The sequence below is a fragment of the Clarias gariepinus genome, chromosome 5, assembly GCF_024256425.1.
Source record: "Clarias gariepinus isolate MV-2021 ecotype Netherlands chromosome 5, CGAR_prim_01v2, whole genome shotgun sequence".
NCBI classification, from domain to species: domain Eukaryota; kingdom Metazoa; phylum Chordata; class Actinopteri; order Siluriformes; family Clariidae; genus Clarias; species Clarias gariepinus.
Genome location: NC_071104.1, coordinates 35,277,736 through 35,304,097, shown reverse-complemented (window position 1 = coordinate 35,304,097; position 26,362 = coordinate 35,277,736). Strand labels below are relative to the sequence as shown.

General features: G+C 38.8%; 1 protein-coding gene across 6 annotated transcripts in view; it reads left to right on the top strand.

Moving 5' to 3' along the window:
* Positions 1–26,362, top strand: part of gulp1a (GULP PTB domain containing engulfment adaptor 1a) — a 153,204-nt gene that overhangs the window by 109,613 nt on the left and 17,229 nt on the right. For 5 of the 6 annotated variants that reach the window (XM_053496822.1, XM_053496818.1, XM_053496816.1 and 2 more), the window contains 2 exons: positions 4,598–4,668; positions 21,609–21,670. In XM_053496822.1, the coding sequence (XP_053352797.1) occupies positions 4,641–4,668; positions 21,609–21,670 (90 nt within the window). In that variant the 5' untranslated portion in view covers positions 4,598–4,640. Of the gene's footprint in view, positions 1–4,597; positions 4,669–21,606; positions 21,671–26,362 lie in introns of those variants that run through there. The other variant, XM_053496821.1, reaches the window with a different exon arrangement.

Below are 26,362 nucleotides of genomic sequence, written 5' to 3'. Positions count from 1 at the left end.
TCGAAAAACCTAACTGAACAATATTTTGTACACGTAGCTTGTGAACGTTGAATTCGTTTTTGTTTTTTTTTGGGGGGGGGGGGGGGGGGGGGAGTCTATTTTAATTCAAACACTTTTTATCTGATTTATTTAACAGTTACTTATTTGTCACGACTTTTGGCTAAGAATATCTGCTTGTTGGTTCAGTCGTTATGTTTCTGTGCTTGTAATGTTTTTGTTTATGTAATAAACGTTCTTTCCAAGCCATTTTCTTGGAAAGAACTGGACTTTTCTTGTTCTTTATAACAGAACACTGTGACTTTTGTGGAAACCAAAGCCATTCCATGCCTACATATATATACGACAGTACACATTTTACAAGTTTATTTTTAGTTAAAGTTATGCATTAAAGTAATTCATATAAATGTAGCTGCTGTCTGAGTGCACAGTGTTCTCCATTATGCACCGTTTCTCTCTACATTCTTACATGGCTGTTTATTCGTTTCTCAGAAGATTTTCTTTAAAATGATTTACTAATGGAGAAAAGCCAGAATGGACTTGATTGTTAAAATAGACAAATTTCCAATATATCTACTTCTACTCTTTGCTTGAGAACTTGTAGTAGTAGTGTTAAGAAGTCAAGGCAACAAACAGTTTTCTCCATTTCTGAATAACGGCTCTCACTGAGGTTCGCTGGAGTCCCAAAGCATTAGATGTGGCCATGGTAACCTTTTCCAGACTGATACATGTCAATAACTTTGTTTTTCATCTGTTTTTTAAATTTCTTTTGATCATGTTGCTTTTTTTTTAGATTTTTGTTGCATGCATCAATTTGTTGGTCAGGGTCTAGTTAAGTGATTTCTTGATTCAACAGGTCTGGCAGTAATTAGGGTGTGGCAAGTTCAATTTAATTCCGGTTTTTTAAAAATCAAAGTTCATTTCTGGAGGGGGGGGGGCTATTACTTTTTCCAGGTAGGATTGGACAGGTTTTTTTTTTCCCCTAATAAATAAAAGGTATTATTTTAAAACTGCATTTTGTATTTCCTTGGGTTATCTTGATGTGTAATATCAAAATTAGTTTGATGATTTGAATCATTTCATGGGGTAAAAAAAAAAAAAAAAATCGGCAAGGGGGCAAATACTTTTTCACGGCACTGTATTTATGGGCGACTTCTTGCTCGGAGTGGTACAGAGTGTGCAGGGAAGAAAGTTCAGAAGGTTGATAACATTTTCGGGATCGTTTTTCTATCGCTCGGTTGCATGTCTCATTTTTTCCATGTCACCCTGTGGGTCAATTAATCATGTTGGCGCCCTGATTCTAGTTTCTGAGCGAGGCAGGGTACTGCACTAGGAAGGTCTCTCACTCAGAAGTACGAGATGGGGAGCGAAGCATTGAGATGGATATCGCCTCAGGTGTCCCTATGGAAGCCCGTTTACAGGGGTGGACAGGGGGAAAAAACACACATCTAACTGTGTACAGCAAAGCAATTAGTCAAATCAATCACACTAAGAGATGTTTATTTCCAGTTGCTCTGACCCAGTTGTCCAGCCACCACAATTTGACCCTTCTTACAGTAGGTACATTTTTTATATCTCATACAATGGAAGCTAGAAGGCAGGCCAGCTAGAGGACTGGGTCAAAGCAACTCCAAAACTGCAGCACATGTGGGATGTATCCAGGCTGGAGTGTTCCTATCCACTTGGATACCAAAAATAATCCAAGAAAGGAAAAACGGTGGAGTGGACGATGCACATGGGGAATGAAGGCTGGCGTGTATAGTCTGCTCCAATAGAAGAGCTAGTGTAGATCAAATTGAGGAAGAAGTTAATGCTGGTTGTGATAGAGAGGTATCACTGTTATGGCGGCCAAAGTGGACCCACTCACTATTCGGAGGGTGATCATAATGTTATTGCTAATCGGTGTATGTGTTATTTCATAGTTTTAAAATCTCCAGTATTGTTCTAGAATGTAGAAAATAATTTACAAAGCAAAAAGAAATTAAATGTACTGCATGTAATAAAATAGGCTAGCATAACACCTGTTGTTGTAAGGTATAAGAACAAAAAGGAATAAAGGTTATATCCATATACATATAGGGCGTGTAACGGTCTGCGCATTCGAGTTCATATTATCCTGTACACGACGTTAGGTTCGGTGTGCTTTGTGACCCGAGTGAATACATTCTAGCTTTAACTAGTGCTGGGGGATTTTCTCCATTAATTCGGTTCATGCAAATTAATAGAGCAGGCAGAACATCACTGAGGACTTGCAGCGACGGATCCGAACATCACTTCAGGTTTAAAAAAAAATCAGAAGAACAAGTTTACAGTAGTTATACATCTTGAACATGCCAGGCAGCTAACTTGGATGAAAAGTTTATATTTTCCTTCTCAAACAGTGAACTTTACAGTCAGTGTTATAGATTTAACATACATATGTGTGTATAATAATGAATCTAAAGATAATACAGTATTTGTGTATATATAGTATAACTCATTTAAATAATAATAAGAAATTTTTTAATTTCCAATGTCCTGAATAGCCAGCGTTAATCTGATCACTCCGCGATTTGGGGGTAAATCTCTCGGGAGTGGCATTTTTGTGGCATGTTAGTGGCATCTTGTTGCAGTGGCCTACTGTATACCAGATATCTTCTTTCTTTTCTTCCTTTTTAAGAAAGCATACGAATTTATCCTAACGTAAATAATGTAAATGGAGATAATACCCATTTTCAACATTATAATTATTTTTTTGCGCATAAAAACAATCAACATTCAGAAAATATGTGTAAATGAAGTAAAAAATGACATTTTTTAATTACGGTTAAAATGACATTAAATCTCACTTAACCTTATTTATGATTCCTCTCGGCACTGGCTGCTTTAAAAATTTAATTGGCTCAGGGGTAGCTCAGTGGTTAAGGTGTTGGACTTTGGTTTAGAAGGTCCCCGATTCAAAGCCTAGAACTTGGGCTCTTAAACAAGTCCTTGATAGCATTCTTGGGATCCATGGTGCTATGTTTTCACTAAATCATTTTCACAGATGCAAACAAGTTTTAAATGTCTCTCGGGCCTACAGGCATTTAGCTAGCGTTCAGTTCAACATGTATGATTAAAATGCTTAACATGCCACGGAAAAGTTATTGTAAAATTTAGGTTCTTCAGGCGCACATTCTTAAGGCGGGGCTTTATTAAATTTCTAATAATAATTTTACAATTATTTAAAAAATCTTTTTTTGATTTACTGTCCCAAAAATATACCAAAGCGTGACTATAAACCCAAGGTTTGTAATGATTTGTGACTTTGGTACACCATTACACCCCTAATACACCTGTATATACACTTCTCTGAGGTCAGACCTGTCAGTGGACCTTGCTTTGTGCACTGGTGTCCAGTCATGTTGGAACAGGAAGGGGCCGTCCCCAAACTGGTTGGGAGCATGAAATTGTCCAAAACGTCTTGGTATGCTGAAGCATTAAGAGTTCCTTTCACCAGTGTACACAGCAAGGTCCATAAAGACATGGATGAGTGAGTTTGGTGTGGAAGAACTTGACTGGCCTCCACAGAGTCCTGACCTCAACCCTATAGAAAACCTTTGAGATGAATGAGAGCGGAGACTGTGAGACAGGCCATGTCTCATCCAACATCAGTGTCTGACCTTACAAATGCGCTTCGGGAAGAACGGTCAAAAATTTCCATAAACACACACCTGAACCTTGTGGAAAGCCTTCACAGAAGAGTTGAAGCTGTTATACCTGGAAAGGGGGCGGGGCCAACAACATATTAAACCCTATGGATTAAGAATCGGATGTCACTCAAGTTCATATTCATGTGTAGGCAGGCGAGCGAATACAATAAAAACCAAAAAATTGGTAATATAGTGTATGGATTCATAATAATTCATGCACTAGTAATAGCGAAATGTCTGCTCATTCATATTTGTTTAGTTTAATTAAAACACACCTATTGAGTAAAGCTTCTCTTGTAGGCAGGGAGCTGGTTACAGGAATGTGTTGTGGGAGTAAATTAGACTGTTTTAATTACAGCCTTGCTCTTTTTCCCCGTGACTCCCCAAGGCTTGGAGGATATAGTGCTAGTGTTATCAGCCAACATGGCATCTCTGTCTCTGTTTTATCACACTAAGACTTCTTGCACAGTTTATTCACAGGAAAATGAGTATTGACCTGCTGCTCGGTTGCTTAGGATACATGAATCAATAACTATTTGGGGGGGGAAAAGATGAACAAAAGATGAACAATGTAAAGATTTGAAACAACAAGACAAACAAAATCTTGTTCAAACATCAGTTTTTACAGTATTTCAGATTATTTCAGACCGCGGTGTAAGTAATTGCAAATTGCGATCTCTTGTTGCTTGAAGTGATGTAGATTAAATGGTCTGTGCAGAAACGCTCAGGAAACGTACCACTTTAGGATGCTCAGGTTGTGTCTGGGAGTAGATAAATAATTTCTTAGTCTTATTCCGCCTGCTATTTCACTGATAAATCTGAGAGGGGATTTTTCATTTCTTCTCCTCCTTTCTCCGATTTGTTAAAGGTCCTTTTTGCAAATGTAGTACATCTCAAGTGATTTCAGATGTCTGTTCTCGTTTCTCCAGGTTCGAGTGGCGCGTTCAGCTTGAAATTGCACATTTTTCCAGCATGAGCCGTCCATTTAACAGGAAAAAAGGTGAGTGAATGCGTCAACCCTCTTCAGTGCCCTTTTCTGCTTTTTTCACTCCATCACCAGATCTCCGAATGTCACGGGGACCCTAACAAGTCACTCTGGACATGTCCAAACAGCACGACCCCGGGGAAGAAAAACCAGGCATGGCGCAAAACGGTTCTCTCTCTGTCACCCTTTCTCTCATTTGTCATTCGCCTTTCTGTCAGTGCCATTCTTTTTTTTCCCCCTTACCGTCGTCTCTTCGTCCATTTCCACACTGACCAGCTTGACGCATGTCCCTCTGCCTGTCCTCATCTGTCTCTCCCACATTAAGTAATGGCTTCTTTATCTGATGAGACCATACTCTTCCTGGGTCTCAGGTGGCTCGGTACGAATTGTTAAAGGTTTATTTAGGCTTGATTTTCTGATGAAATCAAGAGAGCAAACTAAGAGGCGAGATTTTCTGCTTCTCCTCAGTTTGCATCTCATCTCTTCTTGATTTTAATAAACCTTATGATATGATATGATTTCCTTCTCTATAACTAGATCATTATGAACGTTCGGCAGAATGACAAATGAACCCCATGTCCCAGTACAAAAACTTCCTCCAGCTGTTGTTTGAACTCACATGTTCAGAATTAAAGACATGCTTTTAGTTAGTTCCTACAGCAGACACATGATTTATTTCAAGGCATTTAGTTGGATGATTGAGCATTACTCTTTTCAAAAACATCTTTATATTTAATATATAGTAGCCTAATTTGGCGGCCTGAGGTGTCGCCTTGCACTTTTCGGTCCCGGGTTCGATTCCCAAGGTTGGACTTGTGTACATGGAGCTCATGCATGCATGTTCTCCCTGTAGATACCAAATGTACAGTTGAATGACTAGACCCTCCTCTGTTGAGGACTTCAGTAGGACTCCAGTGCACTGGCACGGGCCTGTGCAGCTTAAATTTTAAGGGTTTTAACAATCATTAGTATTTAATTAATCACAGCGTTAGGATCCACACCTGAGCTTTATTATTTTCACAAAACACACAAGCACACATCCAGCTTACGGGGGAATTGTGAACAAAATTGTGCTTTAATCAGAATGAATATAAAATTATGTCTCAGAGACACAGAGCTGAGTGCCGAGCCAGAGGAGGGTCGGTCTTACTATCTCAAAGTAAGACGAGGTTTTAAAAAGGAGAAAAGCAAAAAGATTCATTTAAAGAAGAATAATGGGAGGTGATTTGTTTTTCTCATGTTTTTTTTTTTTCATGTACACACACAATAGAGACCCAAGTGACTGTCCAAAATGATCAAAAAGTGAATTTTGCATAATTGGTCCCTTTTAAGAATAATAAATATTCATGAGTCTTAGATGTTTGCCGTATAAATATTGATTGATAGCAAGGAACGGAACACTGCAGCAGCTGATGGAAAAATACAGTACATAAGAATGATTTAAAATGTAATGATGCATCAAGCAAAACCATTACTATTTTAGATAGACACTTGAGAATGGGAGAAAAAGTAGCTAATTATAGACACTCCTGCTGTGTATTCTGGTCTGGTGTCTCGCCAAGGACGTCACCGTTGTCTCAGACGTCTACGCACTGAGCGGTGTTGTTTCTCAGACACACCACAATACCATGCTGGTCAATGTGACATGAAAGCAGCTTTAAAGCCATTCACTGAGGCACAAAAGTCCAGCCAGCCGATCCATGACCAGGAGAGGTGACATTTACCGAAGGGAAAACTCTAATCATTATGTGAGGACGCATTCATTAACGCTCAGTTCCTCGAGGGCGATAATGAGCTGGACTCGTTGCAAGGCCGACGCTGCCACCGAGTCGATGTTCTGATGTTTCATGTGCACACCTAAAGTCAGCAGAGTCATCATTACCGCCGCTCAATATCGCGTCGAGCTAAATATCGCATTAGAGTGGCATAAATCTCAGAGACGCAGGGCACCGGGGTGAGCTGAAGAAGATTTGCTTCCACTTTATGCCGAAATTTAATGTGGAGTAATGAGCTGGTCGGAATGTTCAGGTCATCAGGTTTGAAGAGCGCGTTTTGAATGTGAGGATCATCGTGGACTTTCTATTAATGAACCCATTGATTTTTATTTTGTCTGGTATTCCTGCTTATTTAAATAAAAAATTTAAAAAGCTTTTTTTAGTCTATAGGACACAAAGATCAGTTTCAAATGATCAGAGAGATATTAGGGATAAAATTGTCCATTAACTGGAATGGCAAAAAGTTTAACCTCCTGTTTCTCTCAGCTTATTAGAGCTATATGGACGGATCATAAAGCAAGCATTCGTTTATACAGTGTTACTCGGCTAACTTGTTTTTGGACAATATCTAATGTTTGCTAACAAGGTTTTGCTTGATTTTTTTTCTTCTAAAATTATAAGATACATTATTTCGGGGTTAAACATTTACCTCTTACATTAGCATGCTTTATTTGAGCCAGCTTCAAATGACCATGAGGTTCAAACTGCATTTCTTTAAACCACTTCTAATTTGCTTTGTAGACAATTAATAACTTAGTTTGACTAGTTAGTCAGCTAGGGCATTGGTTAGTTAAGCAGCTACAGTAGGTCATCGGCTAGCTAACTAGTTAGGTCATTGGCTACCTCAGTCATTAATTCATTTGCTACTTAACTGCTTAGGTCATTGGCTAGTTAACCGGTTAGGTCATTGGCTAGTTTAGCAACTAACAGCTAGGCCATTGGCTAGTTGACCAGTTAATTTATTGGATAGGTAATTGGTTAGGACATTGGCTAGTTAAGCAGCTAGGTTAAGATTTGCTTGTTAACTGGATAGGTGATTTGGATAGTTAACTGGTTAGGTCATTAGCTAGTTAAGCAGCTATGTCATTGGTTAGTTAACTGGTTAGGTCATTGGCTAGTTTGGCAACTAGGTAATTTGCTAGGTAACTGTTTAAGTGATTGGCTAGTTAACTGGGTAGGATATTGGCTAGTTTACCAGCTAGGTAATTGGCTAGTTAACAATTTATGCAGCTTTTTTATCTCCTAAATCTGACATACAACAAGTAAGAGCTAGCACATTTATAACGTTATTTAAAAAGCCTGTGACAGATTTTCTTAGATCCTCAGTAAAATGTTAAAAAGTACATTTCCTTAAAATTTTCACGAATTGTATCTGAAACCACTGATTTTCTTTTATGCATAGGTTTGTCACACTGAGTATTGACTTTGCACTTGCTTTTATAATATAAAGTATATATAGTGCAATTTTGCTGTTTATATATGTATAAGAAATACATGTTTAGCATACTTCTTGCGTCGCCTGCAAAGCATAGGCCACACACAGGGACCCATATCCCGCGGCATTACCGTCGCCACAATTGTCCGCAACTTTTTTTTTTTTGCTAAAAAAATTTACTTTTTTTTCTTCCTCTTTTTTTAAAGAGAGAATCCAAGTTTTTATAGTTCTTTTGTCAGTAAGCAGGCATTACAGTAGTTAAATTAAACTTTCTTTTCTGAAAAAAAAGAGGGCGGGGTCATACCTGGTGTGCACAATGCCTCCTTAACAATTGAAAGGAATTTGACAGAACTTACACAGTGCCTTTATAAGGGAAGAACGAAAGTGCACTAGTCTATTTACAAGGTCAGAATGCACTCCAGGTTTAGATCTTGAAAGCAACATCTTAATACCAGGATCACAGTTTCAAAACAGGAATAATGATACAGTCATGAATGACATCATCGTAGAAAAATAACTATCGTGACTATGTTTTACTGGTGACTTTGGTAAGTTATATTTATTTATTTATTTGAAAAAGTTTGACTTTTGACCTGTACAGCATACAAAAACGTTGCACGTTCGGTGGGCGGGCAACATCTTACAAGTAACACCTCTTGCTTTGTGCCTCATTAAGTCAAAGAAACTTTGAATTTTTGTAACCATTTTGTTCTGTAATTTCGATGAAGGGCTTTAATTGTTGCTGATTTAAATCGCTGGTCCTTCAGTCTGCTGGGAGTAGGAAATCAACCGAGAAAGCTGTTTGTCTGATCACAAAAAGGTCTAATTGGCCGCAGACTCTTTGAAAAACGCCATACAAGAGCTGTGCATCCAATTAACAGACACTGAATGTTTAATCGCCACAGTGCCAGGGATTTAGAGCATAATAAACTCGAAAGCTAACATAAAAAGGCACGATGTGCATGGATGTTCCACAGTCGGAAAGTATTCAGTTAGAGCATTCAGTCTCCGTTTGGTCTTTTATGACTACAGAGCAAAGTAATGATGGAGAAACGGTGTAATTAGTAACAATCTAATGTTCCTTAAAAATCATTAGTGTCATTAAGGGGAGATCTGTGATTCTATATCATCTTTATCTATTATGTCAGATGTCTCGGAAGGTTTTCTTTTTTTTTTTTAATTTTTTTTTTTACTTGAAGCATATACCATGAGTTCTCCAGATTTTAGTATTAAGCAAAACCCCGGGGAGGAATTGTAATGTGTAACAGCAATGATGGTAATAATAGTAACAAGCGAATTACTTGCAGCCGCTAGAGTGACTCAGTAATGTACAGTCTGGAGATTTTTGTAAGTGAAATAGCCTTAATGTGGCCTCTGGCTGTATAACAGCATGATGCCATAGAGATACAGTACATTTAATAGATTTACACTGTGTATGTGTATGTCTTTCTCTTGAGCCATCAGTGCAGATAGCATCTCCGAAACTGAGATTGATGTTCAGGGGTGAATGAGCTGCATTATAATGGCTGTTATAAGAGCTTGTTCACAATATACATTATTACCAGCCTTGTGGCAGTAGATCATTCTGAAGCGTGTCATAATGCTGCCATAATATCCCGATTTGTCATTCAGAGTTCAACAGATAAACTTGCCGGAATGGGAAATTAGTCCCCAATGCTACAGAGGCTCTTTAACTACTTTATATCTCATTGATCTTCATCTCATGTGTGCTAATGCAAATGTTCTGCTTGGCTCAGAGTATTGCCCTGGTCAAGTTAGAGCATAAGGTGCGTTCACATTAGGGACCCAGGCCCGGCCTGAAGCACACTAGACCGCACAGACATACACACACACACACACACACACACACACACTAGGGCTAAAACGATTCCTTGAGTAAAAATGATTGAGGGAAAATCTTCTGCCTCAAAGCTTCTTTGAATTTATTTTAAAAGCTTGCGTTATGTTTTTGCGCAATTATTTGTTATTTGTTTTGGCACGCTTCCGGATGCAAACCGCCACTAAACACAGACAAAGAAGGAGCGTTTACGGCACCCACAAAGCGGAAGGAGACGCAAACAGTTAGCTGTGTATTGATCTGAGGGAGCGTTCTGTTGCAGGCAACAAAATGGAAAGAAGCGATAAGAATAGCAGCGAGCCAACTTTTAGTTCTGAAAGTTAAGTTGCACAACGTAGTGTTTTTGTACAATTATTTATTTTAATGTGTGTTATGCGCTAAAATGCCTGCGCTAAAATGCAAAAATGTTTACACTAAATAAATATTGTTTATAATGAAAAATGACATGAAATAATTTTTATTATAAAATAAGCAATATATTATTATATAATTATATAATTTTCCCTATACACATCTTTTTTATATTGATTATTTTATAATCAAATTCGTTTGGTGCAATTTGTAATTTGTAAATCATAAACCTATAAATTTATGTTCTAATATAATATTTGATAAAGATTATGTGTGTGTGGCGGGGGGGGGGGGGGGGGGGGGCAGGGGGGGGCGGGGGGGGATCTGTGGCAGGGAGGCATTTCAGCGCGTAACAGTTTGCCTTAGCTTTTTTGATACTTAAAGTCAGCTACAGCCCTAACACACACACACACACACACACACACACACACACATTTACTTTTTGCCATAGGTCTGTTCTAGTGACATGTTACAGGTCTTTGATAAAGATCTATTCGTTTTCCTTTGGACAAATGTTTCATATTTACTCTGTAAAACATGTCTGTGTGTATCAAAATCGTGATTAAATTCGAAATCGCAATATTGTTCAAGAAAATCCTGAATTCTTTTGTCCATATCGCACAGTCCTAGTTTGTACACTATACTATGAAAACTCTGTATCAGTTGTTTCACGTGTTTCAGTCAGGTCCTTTATTTCCAGTGAAGGAAATGTTAATGCTTCAGCAAACCAAGACATCTTGGACAATGCTACAGTATGCTTCCAACTTTGTGGCAACAATTTGGGGAAGGCCCTTTTCTATTCTAACATGACTGTATCCCAGTGCACAAACCTACTGTCCAACCGCCTGACCCCATAAATGCTTTAAAGAATGAATGGGCACGAATTCCCATAGAAACACTCCAGAATCTTGTGGACAGCCTTCCATCAAGAGTGGAAACTGCTATACAGTAGCTGCAGAGGGGGGGTCAATATGGCGACTTCATATTAAAGGTATATTTATTTAGATACAATGTATATGCAGGTTTGACTTAAACATATATACATTATATACACTATATGGACAATTTGTGTGGTCACAAAAGTCAACTTCTGGCAGTAATGATGTAATATATTTTTGATGGAAAGGCAGTGTAGTCAGAATTATGAAGATGTACAGTAGATTGCAGGATTGAGCTGTGATCAGTCTCATATACACTGACACGTGCACACAAACACACAAGCACAAACGATTACGCCGTGTGAAGTGTTCACAGGAGAAGTATTCCTCCTTTGCCTTGAGTATATAATTACCAGTTTAAACACTTCATCACTGTCAGTGTTCCATCACAAAAGCAGTGGGTGGCGTTTGCTTAATTAAATTTCACGGCTGATGATGTGACTTTGAAAAGTGCAATCCATCTTTCACTAAAGAGAGAAAAGGGAAAAAAAATCCACTGTTCTTTTGATTAACGTTTTACAGTTAGACGCTGGGTAGGGAGTTTAAAGGAGAGCGAACATAGCATGCTTTGAATATTGTCAGAGGTAGTTAAGATTTCAGGCTGCAGATATTTCCAGTTTTACCTGCATAATAGAATTCGTTTAGCTCTATAGCTCCGTGGTTTGGTCGTGAATGTTGCAGAGTCTGAGCAGATAGAAATCGTCCATTGAATGTCACTTTGGATTCTTCCAAGCAGCGAAAAATAAATTAAAAATAATGCTTTTTTTTGTGGTAGTAACATTCTTTGACAGCTCAACTTTATTTATGCTCTTATTTTCTATAGCGCTAATCCGGCTCAGGGTCAGGGTAAGCCTGGAGTCTATTTAAGGAGACGGGGTACACCCTAGACTGGGTGCCAATCCATCATACACATCATACACACTAGGGTTGCGCGATATGCCCATTGTCATATCGTCCTATCGTCAGCCTGTAAGATCGCCGATACACGATAGTAGTCAAAGCCCAGGGATTCTGCGTGCTGTCGCGTTGTATTCAGAGAGTAGTACATATTTTTGTGGTTATTTTTTTCATTTCATGTCTGTTGTTTTATCGATAAATCTGCTCATATCTGCGCACGCGTTTATCAGCCTTTTGATCAAAAAGTTGCACGCGCAACTCACTTTCACTTTGCACAAGGCAGTGTTTATTGTTTAGTGTATATTTAAAGGCGCATAAACACAATAAAACAATTGTTTTAGGCTAACATATCGTACCTCATTGTAGTTTTTTTGCACACACGCGCGGGTGCGTTACAATAATAATAAGGAAAAATCACAATAATAAATTCGGAGCAGTACTACTAATAATAATTATACTGAATGAAGAAAGCGCCGTCGAAGAAGTATCATCATTGAAGGAGAGAAGAAAATGAAGAATTAATACCTATCAGTATTTACAGTTTGAGCTCGACATGTTTATGAGCTCTGTCGCTTGCTGTCAATGGGTGACTAGGAGAGAGAACACATTTTCGGCTTCAGTAGACACACAATACTTCAGACTGAAACACGACTGCCCCATACAGGTAATGAAGGGCATTTTCACAGCTTGCCGTGCGCAGCCGTGGCAAGTCACGGGATTCCTTTTCTTGAAACGTGGGTTTTTAATGGCGACATCTGTATCGTCCATATAGCTGATTATCGTCGATAGACGAGACTATCGTCGATAGACGATAGTATCGTCTATCGGCACAACCCTAATACACACTCACCCATACACTCATTCACAGGCCATGCCAGTTAGCCTAATCTGCATGTCTTTGTACTGTGGAAGGAAACCTGAGTACCGGAGGAGACCCCCGAGGCAGGGATCGACAGGACATAGCATCCACATAGCTGCACCCTATGCTTTGGATTTCTGTCTAAAATGATTAAATTGTAAGGACTTAATTTGACAAATGTGGCGGTGCCAGCCGACGTAGGGTAACACACTCGGAGGACAGCGCTATCCGCTCCTTCCGCTCGTGTGAGCTCATAGACTGATTGGCTGTAGAGCCGTGATTAATGTGGGAGCACTTAGTACCTCTCATCTCTGAGAGAGCTCGGCCAATCAGCTCTCTCTAGGCCTCCGCCTGCAAGAGGTTACAGCATCACCAGGGAATCGAACTCGCGATCTCCGGGTTCAACATTGCCGATGTCAAACCGCTAGCTGTGCATCCGTTCAGATAATTGGAATTGTTGTAGATTAACTTAAAATAATAAGTGTAGGATTTGACACGGGGCAAGGTGTAGGGTATGGATGACTGAGTTCAGTCCAATGCACATTAATGTTAACATATAGGTTTAAATTAGCAACCTTGGCATTTTGGCTAAGCTAGCTAGCTTGTGGTATTTGAGGTACGTAGGCGTGTTCCAGCCAACAGTTACACACTGTATAGGTATTAGGGGGATTCAGCTCCTGCCAAGGCTGTCTGGTGACAACCAGAACGCCCACAGTGGCGCTTCAAAACCGCTCTTCAAAAGACCTATAGGGGACGTTGCACTCCTGTCCTGTCACAACATGATCAAAACAAAGTAGAATGCTTAATGTTTAAATAACCTTTAAGACTATTAATCAGAAATCATTCCTCAAATGCAATAAAAATGGATTAGCATTGATCGCATTGTATTCTTAAAAAAAAAAGAGACATTTTTCACTCATAATCATAAATCAAGTTACTGTATATGTGTAACATAATAATAGTTGAAGTATAGACTTTGTGTTTTCTTGACTCACGGCGGATTTGATTTATTATTCACTTTTTAAAGCATGAGTCAGCAATTTTGTCCGTTGTTTTTGACAGGATGCTACTTAACCCGAAAGCCGTCATCTCGACATGACAGCAAGCGTGCTCTGCTTCCTCCTTGTTAGAGGTGGGCGTAGGTGTGACAGTCGCTGTGACAGAGTGACGCAGGAAGGAAACCTCTGCCAACAGGGCTAGGTCGGAGTGGCTTCTTTTGGATGATTTGTCACATTTACGGCTTATCTTTTCTCTCCGAGCTGTCTCTGAGACATGTGCAGTGAATCTGTCTGCCAGTTACAGTCCACTGAGACTCAGTTAGGCTTTTCACACTCTGCAGTTTTCAGCCTCCTTGAACATGTACCCAGGATCATTTGACCATCGTGACTTTAAACGAAGGGTTTCGTAAAGGGGAATGTTTAATTTATGTTCCAGTGCATCTCATACTCGTGTCTGAATGGACAGAAATGTTGATTTTATTGTGTATACCAGCAGCATCAATGCACTTGTTGTTGGTATGATGTCATTTCTGTAAAGCAACATCTCATTTACAGGGACTCGTATGGCAGGGATGCCACGTGAAATGATTATAACTGTGAATCGCAGGTTTTGGTACCTTTGGTACAGAACTAAATTGGTTCCCTGACTCCTAGCAAGCTCGATTTTGGATCAGAACACAAGATGTGTCACATCCAAGAGTTGCTCTGCTATCTTGTTACAAACCATTTTGAAAAATCACTCCATAGAGTGTAATTGGTTTTCTACATTGAACGCGTTTACATTGAATGCTGATTCAACGATAAAAAAAACTATTAAAAAAACACAGATACTCAGTTTTGCATACACTGGAGAGCTGAGTTTCCTACCTTGTTTGAATTTGAATTGGAGAAAAATGGTCAAAACATATGGGAGCTATCGAGGTTTGTTTGCGACTTAACAAAAGACGGATTGCCACGTTCATTCTCTACTCTGGGGTTACATTCTCAGTGATTGAGTCAGACATGCAGGATCAGTCACTGCTAAAAAAAAAAAAAATGGACCAACCATGCCCAATGCACACCCATATACACATACACAACTACACAAGACGAAGAATGGGCAGATCTCAGAGACCCTTTGGCCTAAAAATAAGCTGTTTTCACAGTTTTGCCCAGGAACACAGATGCACCCACATGCTCCTACTTTACAGTTTTTCCAGGAATTGTATCTAGCTGTAGGCCAGATTCTTTATATTGGTTTTTTGTATATACTGTATATAGCTGTACAATAGTTTTTAGCAGCTATAAATTATGTGAGAACATAAACTAACTTGTTACTAGGATGTCCAGTAGGAGCCATGTCAAACAGCCGCCTGGACCGTGGCGGGTCCCATCGCGAATCGTGCACGGAATGTGATCCCCTGCGAATACGCAGTTAACGATGCCCCACCCCGTGAACGCCCCCACGCGCTTTCCAATAAGATGGTTGCAATGCTGTATAATCCCACCAGGTGGAGCATTGACTGCTTCAGTTAACTCCAGTGTCCACAGGCAGCCTTATACAGTTTGTTCACAACAAAATATATACTCTGAAAATTACGTTTAATTTGAACATTTAAAAATATATTTAAAAAGAACATAAATATAAAAACAATCACCAATTATTGTTAAAGCCAGTCAGTGGCTGTTCATGATCAATTTTACGGGAGCTTTTTAGTCTTTCGTTAATTTCACTTCTGACTCGAAACCTATATGGCTTATTAAATATGAACTGTTTTATTGGACATGATTGTTTTGTGATGTTCAGCAAAATAAACATAGAATTTTGTCTACGGCAAATTTACTGTGGACGTCTCAAAGTCATGATGTAATAGAGATAAGTCTCTTCAGCTATTTACAAGACAGCGTTGATGCACTAACAGTTAAAGTGCCACAGGTGTGTGTGTGTGTGTGTGTGTGTGTGTGTGTGTGTGTGTGTGTGCGTGTGCGTGTGTGTGTGTGCTCCTGCATTCGTCAGGTTTGCCTGAGCTGGCTTTAACACAAACACATTTGCACTCCAGCAGGTCTAAAGAACCCGTCTTAGCACCATCTAACAGTCAGTAGTGGAAGAGTCAGTACATTCTCACCTTCTCATCTTACCTTTCTCATGTTCCACTCCTCCTACAGTAAGTTTGTCATTGTTCCTTTAATGGAGTTCTTAAAACCCAAAGTGTTTTTTAAACTGGGAAAAAAATAATTGTTGTTGTCGTTTTTTTCTCAATCATGATTTCCCCAACTTGGTGTTTTATAAAAATTCAGACAGACTGAATTTAAGAATGCACCCCTAGGAACCTAAAACACAAACACACACTGAAGAGCAAAGCGGAGATGCGCATTCACACCTCTGACTATCTTTTGACTTGTAAATGATTATCCTCATTCATCTTCCAATCCCCCCAGCGCACACACTCCTTGTCTGTACTGTAAACTGTAGCTACGTTTGTTAGGGCACTTGGTTATACAGAGTACATTAATGCATGGAATACTTACTTCCTGGTTTACTTCCAAACAATGTTATCATTGTGTAAATTATTAACATATTGGTGTCTTTTAATTAAGGACAAAAACAGACCCTGCGCTTGTGTTTATAGGTTTAATCAACGGGTCACAAGACAACAGTTAAAGTGCCACAAAGTAAGCAATTATGGATGGAGAGGTGTGTGTGTGAGTGTGTGTGAGTGTGTGTGAGTGTGTGTGAGTGTGTGTGAGTGTGTGTGAGTGTGTGTGTGAGTGTGTGTGAGTGTGTGTGAGTGTGTGTGAGTGTGTGTGTGTGTGTGTGTGTGTGTGCTCCTTTATTTCTCCGTTGGCTTTAACACACACACATTTGCGCACAGGCAAGTCTAAAGAACCCCTCCCTCCGCCAAAAACACACACACAGAGCAATCAGCACCATGTCATAGTCAGTAATCTCCACTGAGGTTTCTCACCTTCCACTCCTCCTTTGATGGAGTTCTTGAAACCCAAAACATTTATTTATACTGAATCATTTATAAAAAATGATTATGGGTCACATAATCACAAACTAGCACAGATACATATGATCAAGTGTTTAACTGTTGTCTTCGTTAGTTTTTATGACCAATAATAATATTAATAATAATAAATAATATTATTAGCCCAACTCTTTGACTATTTAAAACAACGTCGTCTCCCATTTTTGCCCATTGAAGTTGTTGGTTCAAGTAGATGTTTTTTTTTTTTTTATACCCAAACAATCCCCCAACAATTAAAACACGCACACATGACTTTAAAAATAAAATGGATTCTTCCAAAACTAGTCAAAGTTAGAACAGTAATTTGTAAATACGTGGTGAATACGTGTTGTATTTTTGCTTAAAGGTCTACCCGGATACACCAGCTGCTTATTAGTCTCTATCTGGGTCTTTTATATTAAAATATAAATTTTTAAAAACTATTAAAGATGGAACAGTTTAAGTCTTTGTTTCCCCCAAAGTGTCAGACGTTTTGCAATTCTATGTTCAGAATATAGACCTGACCGAACATCATTCTAAAGCTGTTGCACTGTGACGTCATCCCTCCTACAGCTCCCTCAACAGCTTGTTCAGGCTCCTCCAGGAGCTCCAAAAGGCCAACCGTCACTACTGATGGGAAGTTTCATCATCAGAATCATTTTAGTGACTCGGTTCTTTGAATCTCATTCATCAAAATGAACATATCTTTTTTTTTTTTGAGTCATTTAGTTCATTTCGTCCTTTTGATCAAAAATAAAATAAAATGTTGCATTTTCAATAAAAAGACCCCCAACACGTCTAAAAGACCCCCAACACATCATATAACATATAGTTCCAGTAATGAAAATATTACAATGCAGCTAAGGACGTATTATAATAGACAAAATGAGCAGCTCACCTCTTATATCTTCCAGTCTGAGTCGTTCCTTCCCTTTAATCTATTGCACAGCGTAGCATCTATTGGAGTCACGTGACAAAAGAACGAAGGACTCGGAGTAGAAGACTCATTGAAAAACAATCACTCGATTCTGTTTCCTGTTCATAACCTATGGAGGTTTAGCGATGATTAGCGCACGCACGCCCAGTAGAAAATGAGTCTTCCGAGTCACGTTAAAGATGCGCTTGAAAAGAACGAAACGTTCATGAACGACCCATCAGAGGAGGTTGTGGGTTGTTAAAATCAGGCGATTGCAACTCAGTACAGCTAAATTGCTGCTTTGTGTTAACGTGTTCCTGGAAACAAAGTGCCATCTAGTGGTGGCACCAGGTAAATGAATAAATCTGTTCGCATGCCATTCACATGGCTTTGGCTATTTGAGTTGGCTCCTAATGTATCTATAATATTATCATTTTGTTTTGTCAATAAATCACTGTCGGTACGAAAATATATACAGAACATACTAGTTTTTCAGTGGTCTGTACATTATTACGGTTATGATACACTCATTCTTTCTATTGCTTGACCTACTTGTTCCGTTGCTCTCATAAAAGTTGTGTGCAGCTTCCTGTGTGCTAGGATGTGGATGACATTAACACCAAGGCACCATAAAAAGTCTTATTATTGGCATTAATAAAAGCCGATCTGAATGTCAAGTCAGGAGTGACTCCAAGATTATTAAATACCATCTATCTAATCTATAGAGACAGATTTCCAATAATACCTCTTCTTCTGTTTTTCTACTGCCAATACAGAGAATGTCTTCATTTAGTTCAGAAAAATCTATAGTCCAGTGAACAATGGTGGATCGAGAGTGTTCTAGTTGTTTTCAACCACGTTTGACATCATTTCACACGACAACACAGTCAGAACAGTTTGAAATAAATCGGTGATGATCAGCCGTAGTTGCTGAAATTGAAGAAAGAAAGGAAGAAAAAAACTGAATGTTAAACAGAGAACTAACACCTCTTAGGGATGAAGGACTGGTTGCCGTTATGACGGAATGACCATGGTAGGTATTCTAGGAAACCATATTAGGATAAATACTGGATCCAAAATTCAAATTTGTCACATACGCAGTCATACACGATCTCGTTGGACCTGGTGAGCATGTGATCACCATAATCGTGATAGGACGTTAGTGCCAACATGATAGACGCATTGAGAACCAGACAGGTACGTGGCTAGGAAGTAGTATGAGCTTGATTAACGCATGTTTTTTCCAATTTGACCCCATTCTCTTTGCGTTTTTCGTTATTTTTAGGACACAGTGGGAACTCCACTGTCTTCGCCGCAGTGTGAGGGGTTTTAACAAGCGAATATGTCTGTATTGGTGATTGATCTAAAGCAAAGGCTGTCTGTGCTGGGAGAAGCCGTGTTGCTCAACTTGGAGTTAAATAATCAATCATGAATTCTAAAAACAAAAATTTGTTTTATGTCTTAGTTGGGGGTTGGAAATCACAAGGTGATGGGCCATTTTCATTGTGTGTTTTTTTTTTTTTAGCTGAGTGCGCCAAATAGTCGCAGTATGAAACATGACTGTGGATAGTCTAGGCTCATTTGCTTCCTAATGAGGTTTTTCCTTCTAGATAATATTATACACACCTTTCCAAACTAAATTTTTAATGATTTTGGATTGCTTGTTGGGGGGAAAAATAAAACTTTATCATTGTGTACAACCTTTGTCCCAAAGCAGTGGGATGTAAAGACTTTTCTATTTATAATCATTCCAGTGTGTGTGTTAAATCGACAGAGATTATATATTCCACAGGGGAGATGTGCATCATCTGGCAGAACACACCATCTCTTTTTCACTCCTTTCAGCAAGCTGTTTCCATTCAGCTTTTATCACTATTCATTCTCCTCTCTGATTACGGTCCAAACCTGTTCTTAAAAACATGTTGAGTTTGGCAACGTTTCTCATTTGAACATCTGATGACCTGTCCGATTTAGACTGCTTTAGATGCCTTTTGCAGTAAGTTTGTCAGCTCCTCCAAGAAATTCTTGTTAGGATTGAAATGACAGCCTGTCAGTGAGGCAAAATGAATCTGAATATACGAAGGACAATCAAGTCAAACCTTTTCCAAGCCATTGAAGCCTTTTGGTAATGAGAGTAAAAATTCTGTTCATTTCTCTATATAATCCCCTGCAACAATAATGCACTTACTGCGGAGTTTGACTAGTGCTTGGACACCATCGAAGTATAACGTTTTCTCAGTACGCTAAAGCCATGATAGCGCTGCCTGCTTTACATCTGAAACACTGGCCTCCCAGGAAATCCTTTAATAGCCCAAACATTTGGAAATGGCTTGGAGCAAGGTCAGGACTGTACGGGAATGTGGCAATAACTCCCAGCCGAGTCCCTGTACCGTGCAAGTGGTGCTGGTAAGTGATTGTGTGTAGGGTTCCCACAGACAGGTGCGCTCCAAGCATTTCACTTGCTCGGGATCGTCATTCACAGACGTACAACCTTTTTTAAAACCTTTGCATGTATGCATGATTGTTTACCACGGCTAAGAGTGTCATCACCATACAGTACTGTGCTTGAGGTCTTTTGTAAATGCCAATCATTATGTCATGTCTTCATTTAAGAATAGAAATTTTATCCCAGTCTTGTGCAAAAGTTTAGGCACCCCATGACAAATAACAGATTTTGGTGATTTTTTTAAATGTCTCTCACAGAAATGCCCAATATTTTCAGCAAACATCGATGCATAGTTACTTCTTATGACATAAATAAAAAAATTAAATAAAATAAAAACATTATTATGGCACTGTGCAAAAGATTGGGCACCCCAAGAGTTCCAGAGTCTCAGATTCTTTTTACAAGGTTTCAGACCTTAATCAGCTCGTTAGATCTGATGCATGGCAACAGCTGTCATTAGTAAATGCCAGTCTTAAAACTTTATAAATACCTTGACTCTTCAAACCTTGTGCACACACTTACGGACACTCAACAACCATGGGTTCCTCTAAGCAGCTGTGTAAGACTTTAAAAATAAAAGTTATTGATGTCCACAATGCAGGAGAAGGCTACAAAAGGATAGCAAAGTGTTGTCAGCATTTCATAAAAAGAACACCTTGCCAACTATTAAGCATGGCGGTGGATCCGTCAGGCTTTGGGGTTGTGTTGCAGCCAGTGGCACAGGAAATATTGCACGGGGGGAGGGAAGAATGGATTCCACTAAATGCCAGCAAATTCTGGAAGCAAACATCAGACTATCTGTAAAAAAAAAAAAAAAAGCTGAGGATGGCTTCTACAACAGGACAATGACCCTGAACATACCTCAAAATCCACTATGGATTAAGTGACGCAAGCTGAAGGTGTGATAAGTACTGAATATGTAGGGTGCCCAAACTTTTACATAGTGCCACAATAATGTTTTTATTTTTTATAAGTGTTCGATTTGTGACATAAAAAGTAACTATGCATCAGTGTTTGCTGAAAATATTTTGCATTTTTTCCATTTCCAAGGGAGACTGTGTTAACATCTTTTCAATAAAAAAAAAAAAAATTACCAAAATCTGTTATTCATCAAGGGGTGCCTAAACTTTTGCATAAGACTGTATATGTGAAAATATTCAACTTTCAATTTGTTTAAAGCTCATGTGTGGGAATATTTTTTCTTCTTTATTTCCTCCCGGGTTACACACGGGTTTCTTTTACTAGAAAATACAATACAAAAGAGGTTTCCTAGTATCTCCTGTATCTGCTCACGTCCTGCCGACAATCATCATAACCCTTTTATATATTATTGATTTTGGTATTTGATCTCATTAACCGAATTCAAAGACATCCTGCATCTTATTGACCTTGTGTTAGAAACTGATTCATGTTTTGAATTGTGAGCTGCTTCTTTATTTGCATCATATCCTATTTTAAGCTCCTCCACTTAATCCTCTTTCATTCTTTTTAGAAAAATCTTGGATGCATACGCCCGAGGCCCTGGCCAAGCATTTTATAGCCTACAATGCCAAGGTATGTATTAAAGACTTCCTCTGTAACGGGTACAATCACAGTTTATCACGCGGTACGATGTGATCGAGTCTTCTTTATTAACTGTCCTATTCACATTATTGTAGGTCTTTTTTTTTCTTGCCATTGGACTATATATTTAAGGGTAATAATTACACCTTATATCAAATAATACAGTATGTTCAGAAGTTGATGTGCCCATATGTACACTGCACTGAATGAATTACCCGCGTAGTGTGCTAACAAGAATAATTGTGCATAATGGCGAATAAATGACACCGTAAAAGGAGAATCTATATCGCAACCTCTTTTGGTTATCATAATATTCCCATAGGAGATGCTTATACACATTTATACACATACAGTGGTGTGAAAAACTGTTTGCCCCCTTCCTGATTTCTTATTCTTTTGCATGTTTGTCACACTTAAATGTTTCTGATCATCAAACACATTTAACTATTAGTCAAAGATAACATAAGTAAACACAAAATGCAGTTTTTAAATGATGGTTTTATTATTTAGGGAGAAAAAAAATCCAAACCTACATTGCCCTGTGTGAAAAAGTAATTGCCCCCTGAACCTAATAACTGGTTGGGCCACCCTTAGCAGCAATAACTGCAATCAAGCGTTTGCGATAACTTGCAACGAGTCTTTTACAGCGCTCTGGAGGAATTTTGGCCCACTCATCTTTGCAGAATTGTTGTAATTTAGCTTTATTTAAGGGTTTTCTAGCATGAACCGCCTTTTTAAGGTTATGCTACAACATCTCAATAGGATTTAGGTCAGGACTTTGACTAGGCCACTCCAAAGTCTTCATTTTGTTTTTCTTCCATGTTTTTTTAGGAACATTATCCTACACATACTGTACTTAAGACCCTCATCAGCTCTGTTGTCTTGATTAGTGATGGCACGACATTTCAATTCCCCATACAAGCAGATTCAGTCAGATTTTCCATTTATGTCCACTGTGACTGCTGCTAGCCTTGACTTCTATGACCTGGTGCTTTTAGGATCTTTCAGAAGACTTTAATAAACACAAAGACAAACCGTGTTGTAGTTCAGATGCAAAGGGCTTCATGTCAAACCAGGATATTTTGTTTGTGCAGTTTTTGCTGACCTTTATTTCTTCATATAATCTCTCTCTGCACTGAAGCTCTTATCCCAGTGTTCCACTAGTGCTTGAAAAGTACGAGTTCGCCGGAGCCATAATCATGTCTGAACCACTGGCCTCTCTAAAGCTCCTTCGTTGGCCCAAATATGTGGAAAGGAATCATGTCGAGCGCAGGTTTTATGCCTTCATTTACAAAAAGTCCCAATTTGACTTGAACGCCACTTGTATGTCCCGAACACAGAGTGAGAGAAGGTCTTACAAATGGTACAAAACCACAGAATGCACAAATAACCAAGCTATAACATTTACAAACCTGCTCCCAGCTGGTATAACCAGGGTTGCCAGGTAACACTCAGAGAATCCCCCCTAGACCGTGGTAAAAATCCTCCGAATCATAACTAGGATACTTAATGTAGCTCATATTCACACACACACACACACACACACGCGTACATCAGCATTTTGAACTGTTTAGTTCCGATCACTAAACAGAGACATAAAATGAATTACAAAGTGTAAGACAATAAACAGGGGACTGCAACCCTTAAAACCTGACTATATTCTGAATATATTATGACATAACACAACACAGCATGAAGTTATATTTTAAAAGCCAACATGTCTTCCAAAAACACCAACCTCAATATTCAGGTAAACTGCCCAATCTGGCAACCCATGGTGCTGAAAAAGGGTTCTGGGTTCCTTAAAGACCTATTTACTGATCACCCATCTTGACTAAACCAGCCCTTTTCACTGCCCTGTCACTCCGGGGCCCTTAGAGTCCCCCACCGTCCCCCCTTTTTTCTGGGTCATGACAACTCTATACCAAGTTCTCCATGAAACCTTGCACACAACTTATATAATATAGTTACTTCTCATTTTATGTTTATTTTAGTCTAATGAGACTTTAATGAGAAATCAAACTGAAGTGTAGTTCATAAATCTATTGTAATAATTCATAATTAATGTGGTTCTTCAGAGATTTTTTTATTGTCTCGAGTGTTGCCTCCTCTAAGCACTTCGCCTAATTTTTCTCTGCCCTCCTCTGGACTTTGTACAATATTTATTTCATAATGTAATATGTATAAAGCTACTACTGCCACCAGAATGGTCTTCATTTATTCCCTGTGTGTTTTTGTGATCCAGTGTATGTTTCAGAGTGAACTGTTGTAGGAGGACTTAATCATGAATAACTGAATGACAGCACGGAATTGTGCCTGCGACATATAAACATGTAGTTAATGCTGAAGATTACAGTACATACAGAACAAAACTGTAACATGTATAAATATTTCTTTTTAGTTTTTTTTTATTATTAGTTTTTAATGATACACGAAGAAAGAAAAAAAGTAATGTGGAAAAGTTTTGAATTTTTTTTTTTTTTTAACTCAAAGGATTTGCAAAAATGCACGGCCGGGATGGACGGACGGACGGATGGACGGACGGACGGACAGATAGATAGATAGATAGATAGATAGATAGATAGATAGGAAGGAAGGAAGTTTTGATTGGGACTTAAAAATGCATGGATGGATGGATAGATTAATGAAATATCGAAAATAAATTAATGTGTCAGTGAATATGATGTGCAGTTTTGATTGGCAATTCAAATTCGCATTGCTTTGCGGCAATGAAAATTGCTAAAAGCGCTATACAAATAAAATTGAATTAAATTGGGATTTTTAAAGATAGATAGATAGATAGATAGATAGATAGATAGATAGATAGATAGATAGATAGATAGATAGATAGATAGATAAAGGAAGTTATAAATAAATATGTGGTTCTGATTGAAATTTTAAAAAGATAGATTAATCGACTGATTAATAAATAAAATAATTAAATAAATAATGTGCGGTTTTCATCTTCAGTGCATTCAGATGCCGAACATATTCTTTTATTTTTCCCTCCATTTTCCCATTTCTCTTTACACACAGTTCGGAGCGGTTATTAAGTCATGTACCATCAACAGCTAGGCAAGACTTCTTATCGTTCTTATTAAGAAACACTGTCTTTATGGAGTATCCTTGAATATTTGACTCTAAGTCTCAGCGTTGCGGTGCCACTGAATCACAGCAGATGCTTATCTGCTTTTATTCTCATTTTCTCATTTCAAAGCTCTTTGTTGTGTTCTGCTTCGTTCGCCGATGTATAGCTTCTCTGTTCAATCAAAGCCCTTTCTTATCTGCTTGTTATTTGAGAACAGAACAGAGTAATAATAAAAAAAAGCAAAATATCACCCAGAATGGCAAACAAACAAGCAAAGAGATGATGGATTATTATTTAGGTGCACACACACACACACACACACACACACACACACACACACACACACACACACACACACACAAAGAGAAAAGCAAACAATGTATTTTTTTATATTTCTCTTTCTTTCCTGCTACACCTGCTGTTCGACCATGAGAGCCTTTTCTCCTCCAGTGTACATCCTCTCAGATGTCTTATTGAAGCCACGAACAGGAAAATGTCCGGTACCAGCTGTAGCTGAGCTGCCAAAGCGTCCCTCTCAGCAGGAGCTGGAATTGTTGTTCTGTCACATTGTTCCAGGTGATGGATGAAGACGAACAGATTTTCCACCCTGTGTGTTATGATGAGATTGAAGTGCCTGTTCGATTCAAATGATTAGATATCGGTCCGACGTGGGAAAACCTGTCGATAGGTTCACCGATGGATAAATGTTCGACCTTTCAGCTGCAGGAGTGATCAGTGATGTGGAACAGGATGTCATCCACTCTGAGCGCCACAGTGTTCATCCCACGCTGTCTGGGAAACCTCGATTGTCATAACCTTTAGGATGAAATATAATCTTAACTCTGTCATGTTCTCATCATTTCGACTTATCTCAGTTATGATGTCCTGAAAGGCGTTTGAGGTTCATCGCACAGCGTATGAAGCAATAGGATTGAAAATTGTCAACTTTGTGTATCAAGTTTAATAACATGGAAGTAACATGCAAGCAAATGTGTGTCAATCCATTGCAGGGCACACAACACACACTCAGTCACACACTGTGGGCAATTTGGAAACCCACCAAGCACGGGGAGAACATGCAAACTCCATGCACACAGACAGCAACCAACTATATAAACGAAATTAAATATAACAAGTTCCCCAGTGCTGTTTATTAAAAAAAAAAAAAAAATCCATCTTTCTCCCCGTGTGAATGAACAGGGCACTGACCCACAGGTGATCCTTGACTTTAATAAATCCAACAGCATGTTCTTTTTATCTCAGAAACAATTGATCTTCACCCACAACAATCTCTGAAGTTAACAAATGCAAAAGAAAAAATTCACAGATTTACCTTCCTAAGCCATCTGCTTCTAGCAAGTTAACATAGAAAAGTTTCGCATCACACACACCAACAAGCTTAATAAAAAAAAAAACCTCTACATTTTTGATATGTCAAAATAAACCTATCTTGGGGGATTTTTCCATGATTTTCTCCCTAATTTAATCTAATTCCTCCCGTCACTAGGGGGCTCCACATTAAGGCTACTACTACCACTCAGTCGGGAGGGCCGAAGCACATCACACGTTTCCTCCGAACCATGTGCACCAGCCGA